General features: G+C 44.0%; 1 protein-coding gene across 11 annotated transcripts in view; it reads left to right on the top strand.

The window, feature by feature from the left end:
• The window catches only part of rnf6 (ring finger protein (C3H2C3 type) 6), an 86,919-nt gene extending 73,717 nt beyond the window's left edge, over nt 1-13,202 (top strand). For all 11 annotated transcript variants that reach the window (XM_069891464.1, XM_069891473.1, XM_069891467.1 and 8 more), the window contains one exon: nt 7,730-13,202. In XM_069891464.1, coding sequence (XP_069747565.1) covers nt 7,730-9,558 — 1,829 coding nt within the window. In that variant the 3' untranslated portion in view covers nt 9,559-13,202. The remainder of the gene's footprint in view (nt 1-7,729) is intronic.
• The last annotated feature ends 6,422 nt before the right edge of the window (nt 13,203-19,624 follow it).

Below are 19,624 nucleotides of genomic sequence, written 5' to 3'. Positions count from 1 at the left end.
TGAATAACTCTCGAGTATTACTCTGACTCCTTCCACTTAGGCAGTTTTATTCTTTTTGAGACTTGTGCTGCTTTATAGTTATCTTTGAAGTTTATGTTTAAATTTGACGTTTTAATTTATTTGTCACAAAATACCTAATACAGTGAGAAGAGTTCTTCTGCAAATAGGCCAGCATATTATCTCTAACATTCATGCAGCCCTCTAAAGAGCATAATTTACACAGTACAGGATTGCAATGAAAAAGGAAGAAGAAGGGGCAGAGGAAGGAGCACAGGCCAAGAGGACAGAGGTGAGCATGGATTGGAAGGCAGGAGAGAAAATCTGAGAATCCATCAAGAGAGGTGGTTAGGTCTGTGAGTAGAAAGCTGGAATAAAGGAGAAAGAGGAATAGGGAAAGATAGAGAAGGGATGAGGGAGAGGGGGCTAATGGAAACTGGAGGTCAATGTTAATGCCATATGGTGGAGGGTGCTTAGAAGGAATATGAGGTGTTGTTCCTCCAATTTGCGAGTGGTTTCATTTTGGCAGAGCATGTCTGCTTTTTGCTCACACCTTGACAAAGGGCTCAGAGCCGAAACGTTGCCAATATATCTTTGTCTCCTATGGATGCTTTTTTATTAAGTCGAGGTTAATGTACAATTTCCCATATCTTAATGGAGGAAATATTATGAAAGTAAATCAATCCCATATAATTTTCTTCCCAGGTTTCCTCATTTTCAATCAGTTTTCTATAATAATCCTTCAACTCAAATGTTTGGTTTTTATTCACCATGTTAGAATGTACATCTTTGCAAAATATTTTTACTATTTAGTTTTTATGGAGGGGTACAGAAGGACCATCCACAGGGAAATCTTGCATGTGAGAAATAGGCTTTTGAAAATGTAGACAACAAATATTTCTTTAAAATATTTGTTAAGATGTGTTTGAAAGCTTATTGAACTAGTGGGTTGCTGTTGTTTGTGTTAAATTTTACTCCTCTCCCAGAGAGAAGATTACAGAGTATGTAGCCACGCGCTACTCGAAAGAAGACACACACACGTAGAGCAGTCAGGTTAAGTTCTGAGTTTTATTAAGGCTCAGACCTAACTTTTATACTTGCAGTGTTCCCGCCATGGCCCCCCTTCGCTGATGTCACAACATGCATAACAAAAGCGGGTTTCCCATGGGCGGGTACTTTCCTACATAACAATGCCCTTCTTCACAACGCATTGTCCCTGTCTGATGGCTGCGCAGCAAGGCCAATGCCATTTTGGGGTTGCTGGACTTTAAGCTGTCTTCGCCATTCACCTGCTGGTTTGCTTGTTGGGGCTAGTGCCGGTGCCCGGGCTTCTAGCCTTTGGTTGCACTTGCTGTTACTGTCTTTGGTGCCTGGAGGGAAGGTCTCTGCAGCCTTCGGTGGCCTGCCTCTTCGGCGTGGTGCTGGTGCCTCGACCAGGCGCACCAGATCCTGTTTGTGGTGAAGACCTCTGTCTTGCCTCCAACCTCCAACTCGAATATGGCCCCATTGTTGCAGATGACCCAGAATAGACCCTCGTATGGCCTCTGAAGCGATGGACGATGTTGACCCCTGCAAATGAAAACATACTCACAGTCCTGCAGGTCTTTGGGTATGTCGGTCCTCTCATGTCCATGCCTGGAAGGTGGAATTTGGGCCAGGTTGCCGACTCTTTTCCTAAGGAACGCTGCAGAGTCATCCTGTTGTCCACCTGGGGATGTTACAAATTCTCCCGGGACCACCAGTGGAGCTCCTTAGATGAGTTCAGCCAAAGAGGTGTTGAAGTCCTCCTTGGGTGCTGTGCGGATGCCCAACAGCGCCCATGGTGGCTCGTCTCCCCAGTTGGGTCCTTGGAATCTGGTGCCTGTAGAAGTGCTCCACCGACCCATTTGACTGTGGGTGGTAAGTTGTTCTGTGATGCAGCTGGGAACCCCACAGGCTGGCAAAATGGGACCACAGACTGGAGGTGAACTGGACCCTCCTGTCAGATGTGATGTGGGACGGTAATCCGAACTGTGCCACTCAGGACGAGATGAGGGCCCTGGTGCACAAGGTTGTGGACGTGTCTGTCAGTGGGACTGCAATCTGGTGAAGTGGTCGACCATTGTGAACAGATAGCATAAATCCCGGGATACCAGCAAGGGTCCTACTATTTCCACGTGGGTGTGGTCGAACCTTTGTTCTGTGGGCTCGAAGTGCTGAGGTGCTGCTACACCTTGGTTGTTTGGCACTGCGTGATGCCTTCGCCCACCTGCTGACCTGTTTCCACAATCGATGCCACACATATTTGTTGGCCACCAGCCGGATCGTGTTCCTGATGGATGGGTGACCCAGTCCGTGGATTGTCTAGAAAACCTGTCATCTCCAAGCCACTAGGATGATGGGACTGGCCTCCATGTTGCACAGGAGGGTGGTGGCAGCTCCTTGTCTTTCTGCTGCACCTCCACCAGTTCCACGAAGTCCACTCCCCTTGAAAGCATGTGGAAACTTTGCCTGGACAGTGCATCGGTGTCTTGGGTAAACTTATACCTCTCATTTTGTTCATTTTAGATTGGTCACAGTGTTTGAGCTACCGAAAGAAAATAGACACACACACCGAGAGCAGTTCAGTTTATACAAATGTTTATTACTAATTCAAAAGCTGATTTCACACTACAATATGCAAGCCCTTCCCAACTATACTTATCAACGCTTGGACTGGTCCCAACTGCCGAAGCGAGGCAACAACTGCACACTTGTAGTAGGTTGTCAGGGCGCTGGTAGCAGCTTCTCCACCTCCCCCGACCGGGACGTTGCTCGGACTCTGGCTGTTCTTCCTTCTTGACAAGGGGTGTTCCCACCCCTCGGAGAGTCTAAACTTCAGCAGCAGGACCACAGACTTTTATACCCCAAAAACAATTAATCATGCACCCACTCCCTCTAACATTTGTCAGTCAAAATCAAAGCTGAGCATACTATTCTACAATTTAGAAGATTAATTATTATGGAGCAGGATGCTATGATATCCTGGTTTATCTCGTAGATACAAGGACTCATTAAAACTTCTTGAGCAAGACAGGTTGTGACCAATACGTCAATTTCAGAGTGTCGTATTTGACAACTGCTTTCCCTGGGCCTCACGGTGGAATTCCATTTCAAAGTGTATCTTCAGATAAGTCCCCATGGCTGAGTTTAATTACATCTGCTAGTTCTGAAAGTAAGGTGACCTGTGTGTGGACCCAGTGTCGTCAGTTCCACATAAGCAAAAAGCATCTGAGTACATGGTTTTAATCCTCCATTACAATCGGCTACCACGTTGTTCTTGCCATAGATATGCCTTACATCTGTGTGGTGTACTCTGAGATGTAAAACAGGTATCATTGCTGGCAGGCTGACCAGGGGTCCAAGATCTTAGCCAAGGTGAAAGTCAGTGGCTTGTGATCTGTGAAAGCCATGAAGGACCTACCTTCTAGGAAGTACCTGAAGTGGCGGATTGTTAAGTACCAGTAGCTCTATGTCAAAAGCACTGTACTTCAGTTTTGGAGGCCGCAGGAGTTTGCTGAAGAAAGCCAGCGCTGCCAGAATTCTGCCGATCGCTATTCCTGAGGCGTCACAGGGTCATTGGAGTGTCTGCCCTGGGGTGTGTCAGGAGAGCGGCACCTGCTAGGGCTTCCTTGGCCTTCATGAAGGCTTCTGCTGACTCCTCCTCCCAGGTGAACAAGGGCTGCTTGAGCCAGGCAGCTGAGAGAATGAACCTGTGATGGAAATCGATCATTCCCACAAACTCCTGTAGTCCCTTGGTCATGTTGGGTCTGTGGAACTTCCGATGGCCTCCACTTTACTGGGAGCAGTGTGGCTCATTCCCTGGTTATCCTGTGGCCCAGGTAGTCGATGGCTTCCAATCCAAACAGGCATTCAATTGGGTTGATTGTCAGGCCGAACTCACTCAGTCAGATCTAGAGGTTGCGGAAGTGCGCCATATACTCCTTTTGGTTCCTGCTCGCCACCAGGATGTCATCCAGGGTCACGAAGGTGCCGTCCAGGTCTTGGCCCACTGCGTCCATGAGTTGCTGGAAGGTCTGTGCAGCGTTCTTTAGGCTCAATGGCATTTGGGGGAATTTGAAGAGACCGAGCTGGGTGATGATGACAGTCTTGGGGGATATCATCAGGGTGTACCGGGATCTGATGATATCCCCACACAAGGCCCACCTTGGAAAAGATCCTTGCCCCGTGTAGGCTAGCCGCGAAGTCCTGGATGTGTGGCACGGGGTACCGATCTGGTGGTGTGGCCTCGTTGAGCTACCGGTAGTCACCGCATGGTCTCCAGCCCCCCAGTTGCTTTGGGTACTATGTGCAGGAGAGAAGCCCATGGGCTGTTCGACCGCCGTATGGTGCCAAGCTGCTCCAGCTTCCTGAATTCCTCCTTTGCCAGCTGGAGCTTCTCCAGAGGAAGGCGTCTTGCCCTTGCGTGGAGTGACTGGCCCTGGGTCAGGATGTGGTGCTGTACTCCATGTTGGGAATCACCGTGGTGAATTGGGGGGGGTGAGAACTGCAAGGAACTCAGCCAGGACCCTAGTGCACTCATTGTCTGATCTTTGTACAGAGTCCAGGTGGAGTGCTGGGAGCCTGGCATCTTTGAGCGGGAAAGTTTGAAAAGTCTTGGTGTGGACCAATCTCCTTCCCTTGAAATCCACTAGCAGGCTGTGGGTGCGCAGGGTCTGCCCTGAGGAGCAGCTGTTCCACTGTGGCCAGCGTGAACACCCACAAAAAGAGGCTGCCTTCCAACTGCAGTTGGACCTTGCGGGTACCATAGGTCTGAATCATGCTGTTGTTGGCAGCTCTCAGCATGGGGCTTGACTTCCTGTTCCTGGTGTCTTGTCCCAACGGGGGCAGGATGCTGACCTCTGCTCCTGTGTCCATGAGGAAGCGTCTTCCAGACTGGCGATCCCAATAGTACTGGAACTGTCTTGGTGGACTGCCATCATGGCCATTAGCGACGGCTGGCCCTGGCATTTCCTGAAACGTGCGTGGCAGCCTACACTGGCAGGCTCCTTTGCCCCATCTCTTGTGGTGGAAATACCACTGGTCATCTGGATCACCTCCTCTGGGGCGCTGCTGTTCTCTCAGTGCCGAGCACTCTCTCTTCTGTTTTCATTCATGTTGCAACTTTCCGGGAGTTGCTGAAATCCACGTCAGCCAGGAGCAGTTGAATGTCTTTAGGCAGTTGCTCCAGGAATGCCTGTTTAAACACAATCTTGTTCATGAGGGCTGACAAGGGCCTGTCCCCTAGCCCATTCAGGTGGAGCAGATGTGCCCTTCTCTCACACCGTGAGAGCCCAAAGGTCTTGATTACCAAGTCCTTGAAAGCGGTGTACACGCCTTTCGATGGGGGCTCCTGGCTGAAGTTGCCCACCCGGCCTTCTGTGTCTTGGTCCAGGGTACTCACCCCGTGGTAGTACTGAGTGGATTCTGCTGTGATCTGCTGGATCTGGAACTGTGCCTCAGTCTGGACCATCCACAGGTGCCGTTGATTCATCCAGAAGGTCAGCAGCTTGAGAGTGACTGCGTTGACTGCTGTCTGTTCACTTATTACTGGGTTTAGATGCCGTCTAAACCATTGGGGTCACCAATTGTAGCCACGTGGTACTCAAAAGAAGACACACACACACACATAGTGTAGTCAGGTTAAGCTCTGAGTTTTATTCAGGTTCAGGCCCGACTTTTATACTTGCTCTGTTCCCGCCGTGGTCCCCCTTGGCTGACATCACAACATGCACAACAAAAGCAGGTTTCCTGCATGTGGTACTTTCCTGCATAACAATGCCCTTCTTCCCCGTGTGCTGTCCCTGTCTGTCAGGTGCGCAGCAAGGCCAGCGCCATTTTGGGGTTTTGCTGACCTTTAAGCTGCCCTTGCCATTCACCTGCCGGTTCGCTTGTTAGGGCCAGTGCAGCTGCACAGGCTGCTGGCCTTTGGTTGTGCTCGCTGCCTATTCAATTTTCAATTTACGGACGACATTAAGGCACAGAAGCCTGTAGTTCAGCACCTCTCAGTTCAAAAATAGTTTCTTTCTTGCATCTATCAGGTTCTTGTTACAATAATAAATTACAAAAGGGCTGTCTGCACCATTGCAAAGTCACTTTTTTTCATCCATTAGGATAACTAAATATTTACTATCTACCTTTTGTATTTATTGTCTTTTTTTAATTCTAATTGTGTATATTATTGTAGCCTTTTTTTGACTGAAGTACAGTAAAACCCCTGTTAATCCGGAATTCAACCAAGCGGCATCCTCAAGCAACCGGCAAAAACAAAATCACAGAAAATAAACAGGTACAGTAAAATCCCTGTTACCTGGCACCTATGGGGATTTGTAAATGCCAAATAAGTGTATTTTCCGGTTGCTTGAGATTGCGTGTTGCTTGATTGTTGAACTAATGGCGAGGAGTGCCAAATTTAAACTTCGTATTACATGAAAAATACAGGCGTGCGCATGTATATGACATCAATATTTGGCAACTCGTATAAGAACCCTGAAAGGTATAAATATATACTTTGGCCACTGGTGTTTAGTATTGTAATTATGTTGAAAGTGTTCGTAATAGTTTTAATTTTTATGTCGTACATATTGCTACATTCCAACCTATTTATTAATGATGTCTGTTTATTTATTTAAAAAATAAAAATGTGAAAATTCTAAACATCGTAACAAACACAAAATACCAGAAGATACCTTGGTGTTTTTTCTAAATAAAAGATATAAACTCAGTTATTCTTCAATATACTTTAACATCTAATTTTTGCATTTGTCATCTGGATGAAAAAAAATGTCATCCAAACAAAGTAACGAATAGGATGTTAGAATTAGCAATCATATACAAACTGATATGAAAATACATTTCAAAGTCAGACCAGCACCAGAATTGGTTCTTCTGAAGGCCCAGGGCTTGACCCACTACACCGGATCAATTTTTTCAATGGAACATTCTTAATCGCTACTTTATATGGTACACTCTCAAATTAAATGAATTCAGTTTGTCTGAAAGTGCACAGTAAATTGAACAGATTATCAAATGTATTTTAATTTCCCAGTTTTAAAGCACCCAAGATGTTGTTACCTGTATATATTACCTATCACCAAAGCTCTTGAATATTTTAAAGCAAACTATCCTTTTTGGACAGAAATGTAACAAAATTGCATTGTTACGCTCTCGGTGGACATTGGGAAAGCTTGTAAAACTGGACAAAGAAATTAAAAAAGGATTACAGCAAACAAAATAAATTAAGATGCGGCTTTGAATTTTACATTCAACGAAGATCCAGTAGATCATTTGCTTTACTGATTATTATTTCTTTCTGCGTTATATTGGCCACATAAAAAAATAAGTTGACTACTTTCAAAGCAAGATCAATGCATTTACAAAGACATTTAGATATTGCAGTGACATGTAATGAAACTTCATTAATTTTACAATATTTCCAGTTGTGATGGGAATGTCATTATTTGTATACCAGATGTTTAAAGCAAAATAATGTTTAAAGATTACCAATTCATACCTTGTTTTATCACCCACTGCTGATTAATTATATTTGATTTGCTTTTTCGGCAGGACAGTTAATGGGCCTCATCTGGAGTTTTTCCTTTAATCTCTTTTAAGTTTTAATTTGTATTTAATAGGAAGATATTTTCATCTTAATGAAAGGATTTGTAGATTTTTGACTTGATTTAATGTGATGTATTTTTTCCTTTTTTTGTAGGCTCTGAGTTGCCAGGGGAAAGCTCGAACAATGATTCCCTCCTTGAGTGGCTTAACACATTTAGGCGTACAGGAAATGCCACCCGTAGTGGACAGAGTGGGAACCAGACATGGAGAGCTGTGAGTCGGACAAACCCCAACAGTGGCGAGTTCCGTTTCAGCCTAGAAATCAATATTAATCATGAACATGAACCCATCAGTGGTCAGACTTTGGATACATCTACACTAGAAAGTAACACTAATATGAACTTGGAAAATGCTCAGCAACAAAGTTTGTCTCCTGTTGCTAGTCGTACCAGAAGTCGAACTCGGGCCCATATCCAACCGGCTACGGAGCGAGCAAGTTCTGAAAGTAATTTTGGAGCTCCAGTCAGGGTTGAGGAAGTAGAAAGCATGGAAGTTGCTCCACCTATGGCCCAAAGGAATATCAGAAGAGGAACTATTGAATTAACAACTGGTAGGCAAAGATCAAGAAGACAAAATGCTCATCAGCAAGCAGCCTTAAATGCAGTTGGTCAACGGCGAATTAGTAGACGAAGAGCAGAATTGCAGAGTGTTAGAACAGTACATGAAGAGGAACAGCGTCGTCGGATTGAACTTGCAGAATTTGAGAGGCACAGAGTTCAAACAACTGTAAGTGAGAATGACATACATGGGCAAATAGAACAGCGCAGATCTCATCGGAATATACTGAACAGACGTAGTCGATCCCCCTTGCGTAGAGAAAGTGTCACAGTAAATTCTTCAGATTGGATCCCATCTCGACGAGGAGACAACGCAGAGCGGAGACATATTGCAAGAAGACAACAGACCGTTGACCAATCCACCATGACCAATGAGGAAATGCAAACTGCTAGTGGGAGTACTACTGTGCCATCGTCCGCTGGCGGCATACAAAGACAGGAGACCATGGATGAAAGGGAGAGAAATCATTCCAGTGGATCTTCAAGTGTTCGAAGGCATCCAACCATTATGTTAGATCTTCAAGTTAGAAGGATACGTCCTGGGGAAAATAGAGATCGTGATAGTATTGCTAATAGAACCCGATCCCGTGTTAGAATGGCAGAAAATACAGTAACTTTTGAAAGTGATAGTGGGGGCTTCCGCCGTACCATCTCCCGATCAGAACTTGCAGGTATTAGGACTTACGTCAGCACCATCCGTATACCTCTGCGCAGGATATCGGAGTCTGGCCTTGGCGAGCCATCATCACTAGCACTGAGGTCAATACTTCGTCAGATTATGACAGGATTTGGTGAGCTGAGCTCCCTAATGGAGAATGATTCAGATTCCGAACTTAACCAAAGAGTTCAGCAGAACTCACCTAATAGCTTTGAATCGATTAGTTCACAGACCCGTCCAAACCTTAATCACTCGAGTTCAAGAAATGAATCAACCAACAGATTAACTGGAGACCAGTCAGCAAGGGTCCAAGGGAATGAAAGTATACTGAACGAGAATGAACATGCTACTGAAAGCATTGAGTCCAGACCAATTCAAGATACAAATAGTTTGGTAGAAAATGGTACCCTGCCAATATTACGACTTGCTCACTTCTTTTTGCTGAATGATGATGATGAGGAAGAACGCCAGAGGGGTTTGACCAAAGAACAAATTGACAATCTTGTGACTCGGAATTATGGAAATGTTAGTGCAGAGAATGAAGCCAGTAAAACCTGCAGTGTATGTATTAATGACTATGCAGTTGGCAACAAACTTAGAAGACTACCCTGTGCACATGAATTTCATATTCATTGCATTGACCGTTGGCTTTCTGAAAACTCCACCTGTCCAATTTGTCGACAGCCAATCATGGGGTCCAGTAATTGATTGATGATGGTTTTATTCAAGCTGCTTGTTCATTTTGGAAAATTCAAAGCACGAGAAATCTGACTTATGGGAATTTGTAAAACAAAGGTTATAGATTCTATTATAGAACCATGAATACATTCTTATTGCTTCTTGCTGAAGCTTTATTTTTTTAGATTTTTTTTGTTGAGCTGAGCACTTTGTCATTGGAATGGTCAGAATTGAAAGAAGTGAGCCAACATGAGGTATATTATTGGACATGATTAATCATACATGTAATACATTGTATTGTAGATGCAATTATGATTTAAGGTGTGCTCTTTTTTGTTACAAGATAACAGTGCAGACTAAAAACAAATGTCATTCAGTCCAACTAATAGTATAATGTACCTGACGAGCAGAATTAATTTGCTCTTAATCTTTGAATATGATAAATAAAACTTTACATACTGAGAATAAGCTTGGTTTTCTGCAAATAAAATACAAGCATTTGCAAGGGAATGGACAAATTTTACCATAAAATTTCATGATTTATTCAAAGGCTTCTTCCGAGTTGGGGGGGGGGGAGAGAGAGAGATTTTGGCATTTTTATAAACAATGCGCAACTTCGATTTACTCTTATTGCTCTCCCATTTGTATCTCAGATTATCCATAATTATTAGAATGGTATGAAATATCACAGGAATGTTTTCTCTTGGCGCTGGGTAGAAGTATCCTTGGAACATAGAAGATAAAGTTATGAGAGACATAGAAAGAGTAGAATGTCTGAGTCTTTTCCCAGTTAGAGGAAATGTCAAATACTAGAAAGCATAGAGATACAAGGTGATAGGGGCAAAATTGAAAGGAAATTTTCAAGCCAAGTTTTTTATTTTGCATAGAGTGGTAGGTACCTGCAACTCACGGCCGGAGGAGGGGGGTGGAAGAAATGCAATAGCAACACTTGGAAGGTATTTAGACTGGCACATGAACAGACTAGGGATGTAGAGGTGTAGACCATGTGCAGGCAGATGGGGTTAGCTTAAATTGAAAAGGTGTTTGCCACACACATGGTGGGCTGAAGGGCCTGTTCCTGTGCTGTTCTATTCTATCATCTGTGGATGGTTTATCTACTAAGGGGTGTAATAGTGAATTAATTCAGATTTTTCCAAATTCAGCATTAATGGATCAGTAATGGCTTCAAACTGGAATTGGTATTCATACCTTTTTTTAAATGCTAGCTGTGTACTTGCTATTACTTTTACTGGAGTCAGCCATTCGGTGGTCATTAATATCTTTATTTCTTGAGGAAATGGGCTGTTTTAATTTGTGAGTTGTAGTTCTGTCACAACATAAATGCCATTTTTAGTTAAAGTGATTAAACAATGCGCTAACTAGCTTTATTTACAAAAGTGACAAGAGGCCCAAAAGTGGTAGTCTCCCAATTAATTGTTGACGTGCAGAGATTGAAATGAACTGCCATTCTTTCCCACCCTCAGTGTGCTTTACCAAAGTTCAAATTGATTGCACTGGCCTGTAATATTAGCTTTTTTCCCCCCAGTAACATCCCTAGGATAAGGTTCCATTTTAACTATTGAGAATAGTTAATCTAAGTTTACTAATGATAAATCTGAATGTTTTTTAAAATTTTTTTTGAGGAATTAGATAGATACTAGCTGTAAACTTTCATGCGCCTGTTAATCCATGATTGTCACCACAGGTTAAACTTTTAGTTTAAATATTTATTTATTTTCCACTTTTTAACATGAATATATTTGCAATATGATACCTATTTAAAATGATTTGCATAATAATGGGCACCACGGTTGGTGTAGCAGCATCAGTGATCGGGATTTGTAAGGAGTTTGTACATTCTCCTCATGTCTGCATGGGTTTTCTCCGGGGGCTCAAAAGCGTACCGGGGATGTAGGTTAATGGGGTGTAAATTAGGCGGCATGGACTCATGAGGCGAAATGGCCTGTTACCGTGCTGTATGTCTAAAAATATTTAAAAAATAATATTTGCATAATTTAAAAAAAACATGGTCGAATCTAGAGCCGATGTGAACTTTGGATAATGCTATCAAATATAGTGAAATCGTAATATGCAATTACCATATTTGATGGCATACAGGATTCTCCATTTCAAAAGGGTATATTAAGAATTTTTTTTAGTGTATTTATGGGTAAGCATGTAATGTTATTGAAATATGTAGCTACAGTATAGAAGAAAAAAACTTGGAGAAAACATGTAACTAGGACAACAGGAAACATCTTTTGAATAACAATACTGCTGTAATTTACAAGAGAAAATAAAATCAGCTTAGCTATAGCAGAAAACATTTTATAAAAACATGTCAGTCCCTGCACTGGTCCCACTGCCTGCTCTCTCCCAGCATTTCGCTGCTGGTCCCCTCAATGGTTCCACTGCCTGCTCTCTTCCAGTGGCTCGTTGTGAGTCCCCGCGCTGGTCCCACTGCCTGCTCTCTCCTGGTGACTCGCTTTCTGTCCTCACACTGTTCCCACTGCCTGCTCTATCCCAGCAGCAGGAAGGTGCAGGACGGTGGGACCAGTGCAGGCACTGATAATGGGGTGATGGGTGAGTCTTCCGACAGCCCGCCACCAGTCCCCAATGATAGATAGCGGTGATGCTGGTGAGCCATGCAGCAACGATGACCACTGTCAGCATTACTCACCATTATCACCCTAATTTCAACCTCTCATATAAGACCCAGGGAATATTTTTCAACCATTTTTTGGGGGGAAAAAATGGGTCTTATATGCTGTAAAATACAGTAAATGAGATTTCTCTTTGAAGGACATTTAATTATTTCAGCAGTAGTTTTCTATGTTGAAAGTATCTCTTCAAATACTGAGAATTGAAATGAATTTTGCATTTGTAATGATAGCAAAATTGTCACCATTTGATATTGCACTGCTGAACTAACAGTAATTTCAGTTGTAATATTAGTAAAATAAAAACTTCCATATGTTGTTATTCATGATATCCTGCTCTTCATTGGACAGGTAGCTGGTGACTTTCAAAAAGACTGAATTGACAGGGTGTTGCACACAACTATAATAATCCAGTTTCAATCCTGACCACAGATGATTTCCATTTGAATCTGCATATACTCCATTCAACTGCATTGGTTTTCCCTGGCTATTCTTGTTTCTCTCCACCTCCCAAGGATGTATAGTAGGTTAATTGCCTATAATAAATGGCTTCTACTCCAGATGGGTGGTAGGTTGGGCTAGACAAGTTAATGGGCATATGAGAGAAGTTTTGGGGAAGTAAGTGGGGAAAAGAAATCAATGGGTGTGCTGAGAGCCAGCATACACTCAGTGGAATAAATGGCCATCTCTTATGAAAATGTAAGAATAAAGTATTTAAGAAGAACTTAAAAATCTTTTACACTAATTTCAGGAAAATTACTTGATAATGTACCTTGATAGTACATTATTTAGCTACCAGGCAGATAAATTTTTAATAACACTAAGGCAAAAATACTGCTGAATGTACACAACTCCAGAACATATGAATATCTAATTTTATGTGGAATCTAATTCCTTCAAAATGAATATTTCAAAATAAATAAAAATAGGTATTTTGCTTTAAACTTATGCTTATGTACCAGTCATCAACTTGCTCTTAAGTTTTTGAAATGCTCAGTAAAAATTGGAACTTTTGTTTTCTGTCTTGGTGAATTATTCAACATTATTGGTTGCTTAACTTCTGGAAACCAGAGATCCCTTACATTCAGAATAAAATTGATGTCAGACAGGGGAAACCATGCAACAGGCACTGAGACACCTTGATGGAAAGCTTTCATGGTCAGGAATGAGTGTTGTTGCTTTGCCATTGGTTGTGCAATGCAAGCATTTAGTTTATCCTAATTTCCCTTTTAAATAAAAACTAGAATCTGCTGGAAACATTCAGCAGGTCCATTCAGCAGCTATGGAAATGTTAAGATACCAATTCAAAGGCCCTTTATCAGAACTGAGAAAAAAATGTTCACTTTAAGTTGCAGAGAAGGGAGGGATAGACAAGACAAAGGTAACATTTGTGGTAAAGTAAGGCCAGGGTCACCAGAGGGAAAAGCTGTAGAGATCATCAGTAGGCAGATTAATGAGTGTATCTAGAAGATTGCTAGAGTGGGAGAAGTTATGAGTTGAGAGGAATTCATGAATGTAGGCAAAGGAATGTGAATAAATAGCCTCAAGTCATGCGAGGAGGTGACTGACTGGATTTGCCCCTCTACAAAATGGTCTGGTGGGCAGATGGTCCATCCCAATTTAGTCTGGTATTGCCAGGCAGGCATCAGAGCTCCGGGGCAGGCAGGAGTTCAGATGTCTCTCTAGTGTTGGGAGTGCCAAAGCAAATGAGGCACTGATATACGCAGGTTTTAAATGGTCAAAGCAAACAGTCAGCTTTACCATTCTGCTGAATAATAAAATATTGAAGATATTGTTCCATGGCCTTGTAGGGTTATCATATACTGGCTGGAGTGGCCAACAAACTGCATCATGATCCACGAACATGTACAAATCATATGGTACATAAATCACTGTTGACAAACTTCGGGTAGAGTTGGTCTTAATGCCCTCATATTCTCCTAAAGACTGTGAAAATAACTTAATGGTTCATACAGCAGAGTCCCATAAACCAATACTACAGCTGAACACCAAATGTCCTCTTTTATAGCCATGCGCATGCCAAGGAGAACCATGGGCAGACACTCACTCCGAAGAGACACATCATCCTGTCGTTAATGCAGCCTTCAACTGTCGATGGAAGCTTACCACGTGGCTGTTGGATTGTGGATGGTAGGCTATAGTACAAGTGTGGGTGGTGCCCAACAGATCCATGAAAGTTGGCAACGACACAGATTTAAACTGAGACCCTTGATCATGGTAACAGTGTCTGGGACACCAAAAGAAGGAATTCAACGATTAATGAAAACCAGAGCGACAGTCTCCACAGAGATGTTGGGATAGGAATGAGCTCCTGCCACCTGGTAGCTCAGTCCTCACATGTGAGTAGATAAGTGAATCCTCTCAATGGAAGGAGCGGACCAACCAAATCCAAGTGCATGAGGGAAACTAGCATCTGGAACACAAAAATCTCCAATCTTGGACTTCGTGTGTCTCGAGACTTGAACACTGACATTGCATGCATGCCCTTCCCCATAATCCACATCTTGCTTGACATGAGCAATTCATAATCAACCTTACCAATGCTTTGCTGCCTGGGTGGGACTTAATCAACCTGTGGTAAAGTCACATGCTAGTGTCTCACCAGAGTCATCTAGGTGCTCCTTTTAGGCACAGATCGGTGTTGATTTGTTGATATCTAATGAGATTGTGCTGTGACCAATCCCTGTACCTGGCCATCTGGCACTTCAGATATTTTCTGGAAGGGAGGGAGTTCATGATCTTCACAGATCACAAGCCCCTCACCTTCACGTTTGCCCAAGTGTCTGACCTGTGGTCACCCTGCCAGCAATGCCACCTGTTGTATGTATCCAAATTCACCACCATGATCAATCATATCTCTGGGAGGAACAACATGTTGTCATGGACATCCATCCAGTCGATGCACGCTCTGTCTCCAGGGCTGGATTACGCAGTGTTAGCAGAGGCATAAGAGGTGGACATCAAAATACCAGCATACCGAATTGCAGTTACCAGACTCCGCCTCAAGGACATACCCTTTGGACCCAGAGGCAGAAAGATCCTTTGTGACATGTCCACTGGGAACTCAGCCCATTGTCCCAACCACTTGGAGGTGCCAAGTTTTCAACACCTTACAAATTTAGCCCACCCTTCCATCCAGCTGATTATGGAGCAGTTCATGTGGCACAGCCTATGCAAACAGGTTGGGCATTGAGCCAGACCCCAAAAATCCAGAGCCACGTAAGGACAGCACTGCAACTTTTCTAACCAACGCATTGGAGGTTCAAGCATGTCCATGTGGACACTGTTGGCCCACTGGCTGTCTCAAGAGGAGCAAGATACCTATTTACAATGGTGGACAAGTTCACAAGGTGGCCAGAAACTGTACCAATCGCCGACACGACAGTGGAGACATGCGCCAGGACTCTGATTGTAACCTGGATGGTGTGGTTCGGGCACCCTGCCTACATAACTTGAGACAGGTGGGTGTAGTTCACCTTGACTCTATGGTCTGCTCTGGTGCAGTTCCTCGGAACCCAGCTCCACCAGACGACTGTGTACCATCCACAATCAAATGGTCTGATTGAATGTTTCCACAGACACCTGAATTCAGCACTGATAGCATGTCTCCAGGAGCCAGACTGGGTAGACAAGCTCCCCTTGATGCTACTGGGCATCCACACAGCACCTATGGAACACCTGGCAGTGTCATTGGAAGAGGTGGTTTACATCTCCCCACTCACAGTGCCCAGTGAATTTGTGCCCACACCCTGTGGCCAATGGGACATGCCAACGGAGGTCCTGACCAAGCTTTGGGAGAGACTTGGGGCACTGGCCCCAGTACTGATATCCCACAATATAGCAATATCCTCCTTCATGACCAATGATCTGCAGCAGAGTGAGTACATTTTAATTTGCTGAGGAGCACAAAGACCACCCCTACAGCAGCCGTATGAAGGGCCCTTCAAGGTAGTGTGTCATAATGGAACAACCTGTGTTCTGGACATTGGGGTCCAGGAGGAGACTTTTTCCATTGACTGTCTCAAACCAGTACACCTGTAGATTAAATGACATGTTGTGGTGCCACCTGCAATGAGACGAGGCCGGCCACATAGAACAGTGTACCGGTTATGGTTTCTGTGCCTCCTATCATTGGTTCTGATTGGGGGGGGGGGGGGCGGGGGTCATGTGGAGGCTCACCCATGTGGCAAGTGAACTGGCTCCAGTGGTCGTGGGCGGGTTCACAGCTAGCAGCATTCACAGGGACTCTCAGTGTGGGGCAAAACCTCGGCCCAGAAGCCGACATCACTTCCACCCCGCAGGGTGTAGGATTCCTGGGAAGCGTGGGCCTCTTAAGTGATTTTAATTTAGCAAATCCGTTGAACTGAAACTGCTTAACTCAGCATGTTTTTTTTCACTTGCAGTGGCTTGACTGCCACAATATCTTTTTTTTAAAAAGGTATGTGATAGGAAATTTTAAGATGATTTTCTTGATCAACAGCCCAAAATCCATAAAATACACCCAACAATGTTCAGGAAGCAAAATCTTCGTGGTCCAGTGCAATTTTAGTAATAGGAGGCAGTGGTTGAGGGTTGCTTTTATTGATTGGAAGCAAATGATGTCTATGAGGATTGGTGCTGGTGCCTTGATGTTTGTATATGATGACATTTTGGATGTGAATACACAAAGTAGAATAAATATGGTGCAGATAACATGGAAGATTATCTTAAGGAAAGGGCATGTTTTAGTCAATGGAGTCAGAAAATTATACATCATGAAAGCAGGCCCTTTGACCCACTAAGTCCACGTTAACCACCAAGAACCCATTTACTCTAATGCTACACTAATCCCATTTTATTATGTAGATATCCAGTAAAGTACATTTTCTAGGCATGTACAAAACAACAAGTTGAACATAAATACAAATAATGGTACTCCTGATTTTCATCTTTTGGAGGTGGAAAATATCTGAGTTAGTTGCTTAAAAGACTTCTGCCTTTGTTGCTAGCGTTTTTAAATATCCAGGAGTCACTATCTTGGAGGTCCTTTTCTGGACCTATCATACCAATGTCATCATGAAGAAAGCACAAGAGCGCCTCTACTTCCTCAGGAGTTTGCGGAGGTTTGGTATGTCACCAGAAACCTTAGCAAACCTCTACAGAGTGTGTAGTGGATAGTGTGCTGACCGGCTGATCTGGTATGGGGCACCAATACTTACAAAAGGTAGTGAACACAGCCCAGTACATCACAGGCAAAACTCTTCCCACCATCAAGAACATTAATAGGGAACACTGCCTTCAGAGAGTAGCAGCAATCATCAAGGATCCACACCACCCAGCACGCACTCTCTTCTTGCTGCTGCCATCAGGAAAGAGGTCTAGTTGACTCAGGACTCATACTAGCAAGATCAGAAACTCCTCAAACATCAAACTCTTAAACAGCAGACTCAACCAGAGACTAATTTAAAGACTTACTTTGCACATTATTTCTGAATATTTTTTTCTCACTTTGCAGTCAGTTTGTTTACATTTCTCTCTTTTGTATACAGTTTTTTGGAGTACTGTTTACAGAGACGGATAAGCAGAAATTCTGCCTGGCCCACAAGAAAAGAAGCTCTGGGTTGTATCTTATGTCATCTATATACCCTGACAATAAACTTTGAACTGAAGTGGATGATCTCTCTTTGGCTTGGCTTCGCGGACGAAGATTTATGGAGGGGTATGTCCTCGTCTGCTGCAGGCTCGTTGGTGACTGACAAGTCCGATGCGGGATAGGTAGGCACGGTTGCAGTGGTTGCAAGGGAAAATTGGTTGGTTGAGGTTGGGTGTTGGGTTTTTCCTCCATTGTCTTTTGTCAGTGAGGTGGGCTCTGCGGTCTTATTCAATGGAGGTTGCTGCCCGCCGAACTGTGAGGCGCCAAGATGCACGGTTGGAGGCGATATCAGCCCACTGGCGGTGGTCAATGGGGCAGGCACCAAGAGATTTCTTTAAGCAGTCCTTGTACCTCTTCTTTGGTGCACCTCTGTCTCAGTGGCCAGTGGAGAGCTTGCCATAGAACATGATCTTGGGAAGGCAATGGTCCTCCATTCTGGAGACGTGACCCACCCAGCGCAGTTGAGTCTTCAGTAGCATGGATTCGATGCTTGCGGACTCTGCCAGCTCGAGTACTTCGATGTTGGTGATGAAGTCATTCCAATTAATGTTGAGGATGGAGCAGAGACAGCGCTGATGGAAGCGTTCTAGGAGCCGTAGGTGATGCCGGTAGAGGACCCATGATTCGGAGCCGAACAGGAGCATGGGTATGACAACGGCTCTGTACACGCTGATCTTTGTGTGTTTCTTCAGGTGGTTGTTTTTCATCAGCGCTGTCTCTGCTCCATCCTCAACATTCACTGGAATGACTTCATCACCAACATCGAAGTACTCGGATGATCTACTTTCAGGATAAAAGTATTCTGAATTGAGCATAAATGATTTGACAACATATAAGCATGGAAGTAGTTACATTTTCTCAATGAAGTTGATCCTCATATTGCATTGTTGGGACCAGCTTGGTCAACATGGACAAGTTGGGCCAAAGAGCCTGTTCCGTGCTGTTAAACTCTGTACTCTGTCGGATGAATGTAACCTAGTTGCCAACCTGTCCTGAATGTTGTCTTTGGTTCTGCTGCATGTAGATGTGAATTGCTTTATTATTTGCAGACTATACCTGTAACTGGGCTCGATCAAATAATCAGCAAACATCACAATTCATATTGTATTCTGGATGGAAGGGCAATGTTCAGGCAGACAGGTCCAGGATATTTCCCTGAGGAATTCCTGCAGCCATGTCCTAGAGCTTTCATGAGGAAACTCATTGATGGGATGCATCTGTTCCTGATAGAATGAACAGCATTGCGATGCTCACGTGGAAAAAGCACAGTGGCTTCCTGGTCATCTTTATTAATACAAGGTTTGAAATGGTAGGTTTTTTTATTTAAATTATTCCATTTTAAATTACATTTAAACATTTATGATCGGCATGTCCAGGACTCAGGTTTGCTGTACCTGGGACATAATCTTCATGCTCCAGTCCGAATTGGTCCTCGGCCAGGCCACCAGGTGGCGTCGAGACGCCTCTGAGCGATGGGATGTTCATGGCTTGTGATCCTCCCGAGGACACCAACTGCACGATGACTAACGGGACCAATGTGAGTTTCCGTCGGTTACATTAGTCAAATTAGAAGATTGTTATTTTAGTACCGCAATTAGAGCCTTGGCCCCTTTGATATCGTGAACAGCGGGCCGACAGTGAAACGGGAAGGAGGGAGGCCCGGACACATCCAGCAGCCAACCCAGGGAGACCCGGACACATCCAGCAGGCAACCTCGGGACACCCGGACACATCCAGCAGCCAACCCCGGGGCCCCCGGACACATCCAGCAGCCAACCCCGGG

Source organism: Narcine bancroftii, chromosome 7, assembly GCF_036971445.1.
Source record: "Narcine bancroftii isolate sNarBan1 chromosome 7, sNarBan1.hap1, whole genome shotgun sequence".
In the NCBI taxonomy this organism is placed as follows: Eukaryota; Metazoa; Chordata; class Chondrichthyes; order Torpediniformes; family Narcinidae; genus Narcine; species Narcine bancroftii.
This window is presented reverse-complemented; position numbering and strand designations above follow the sequence as displayed.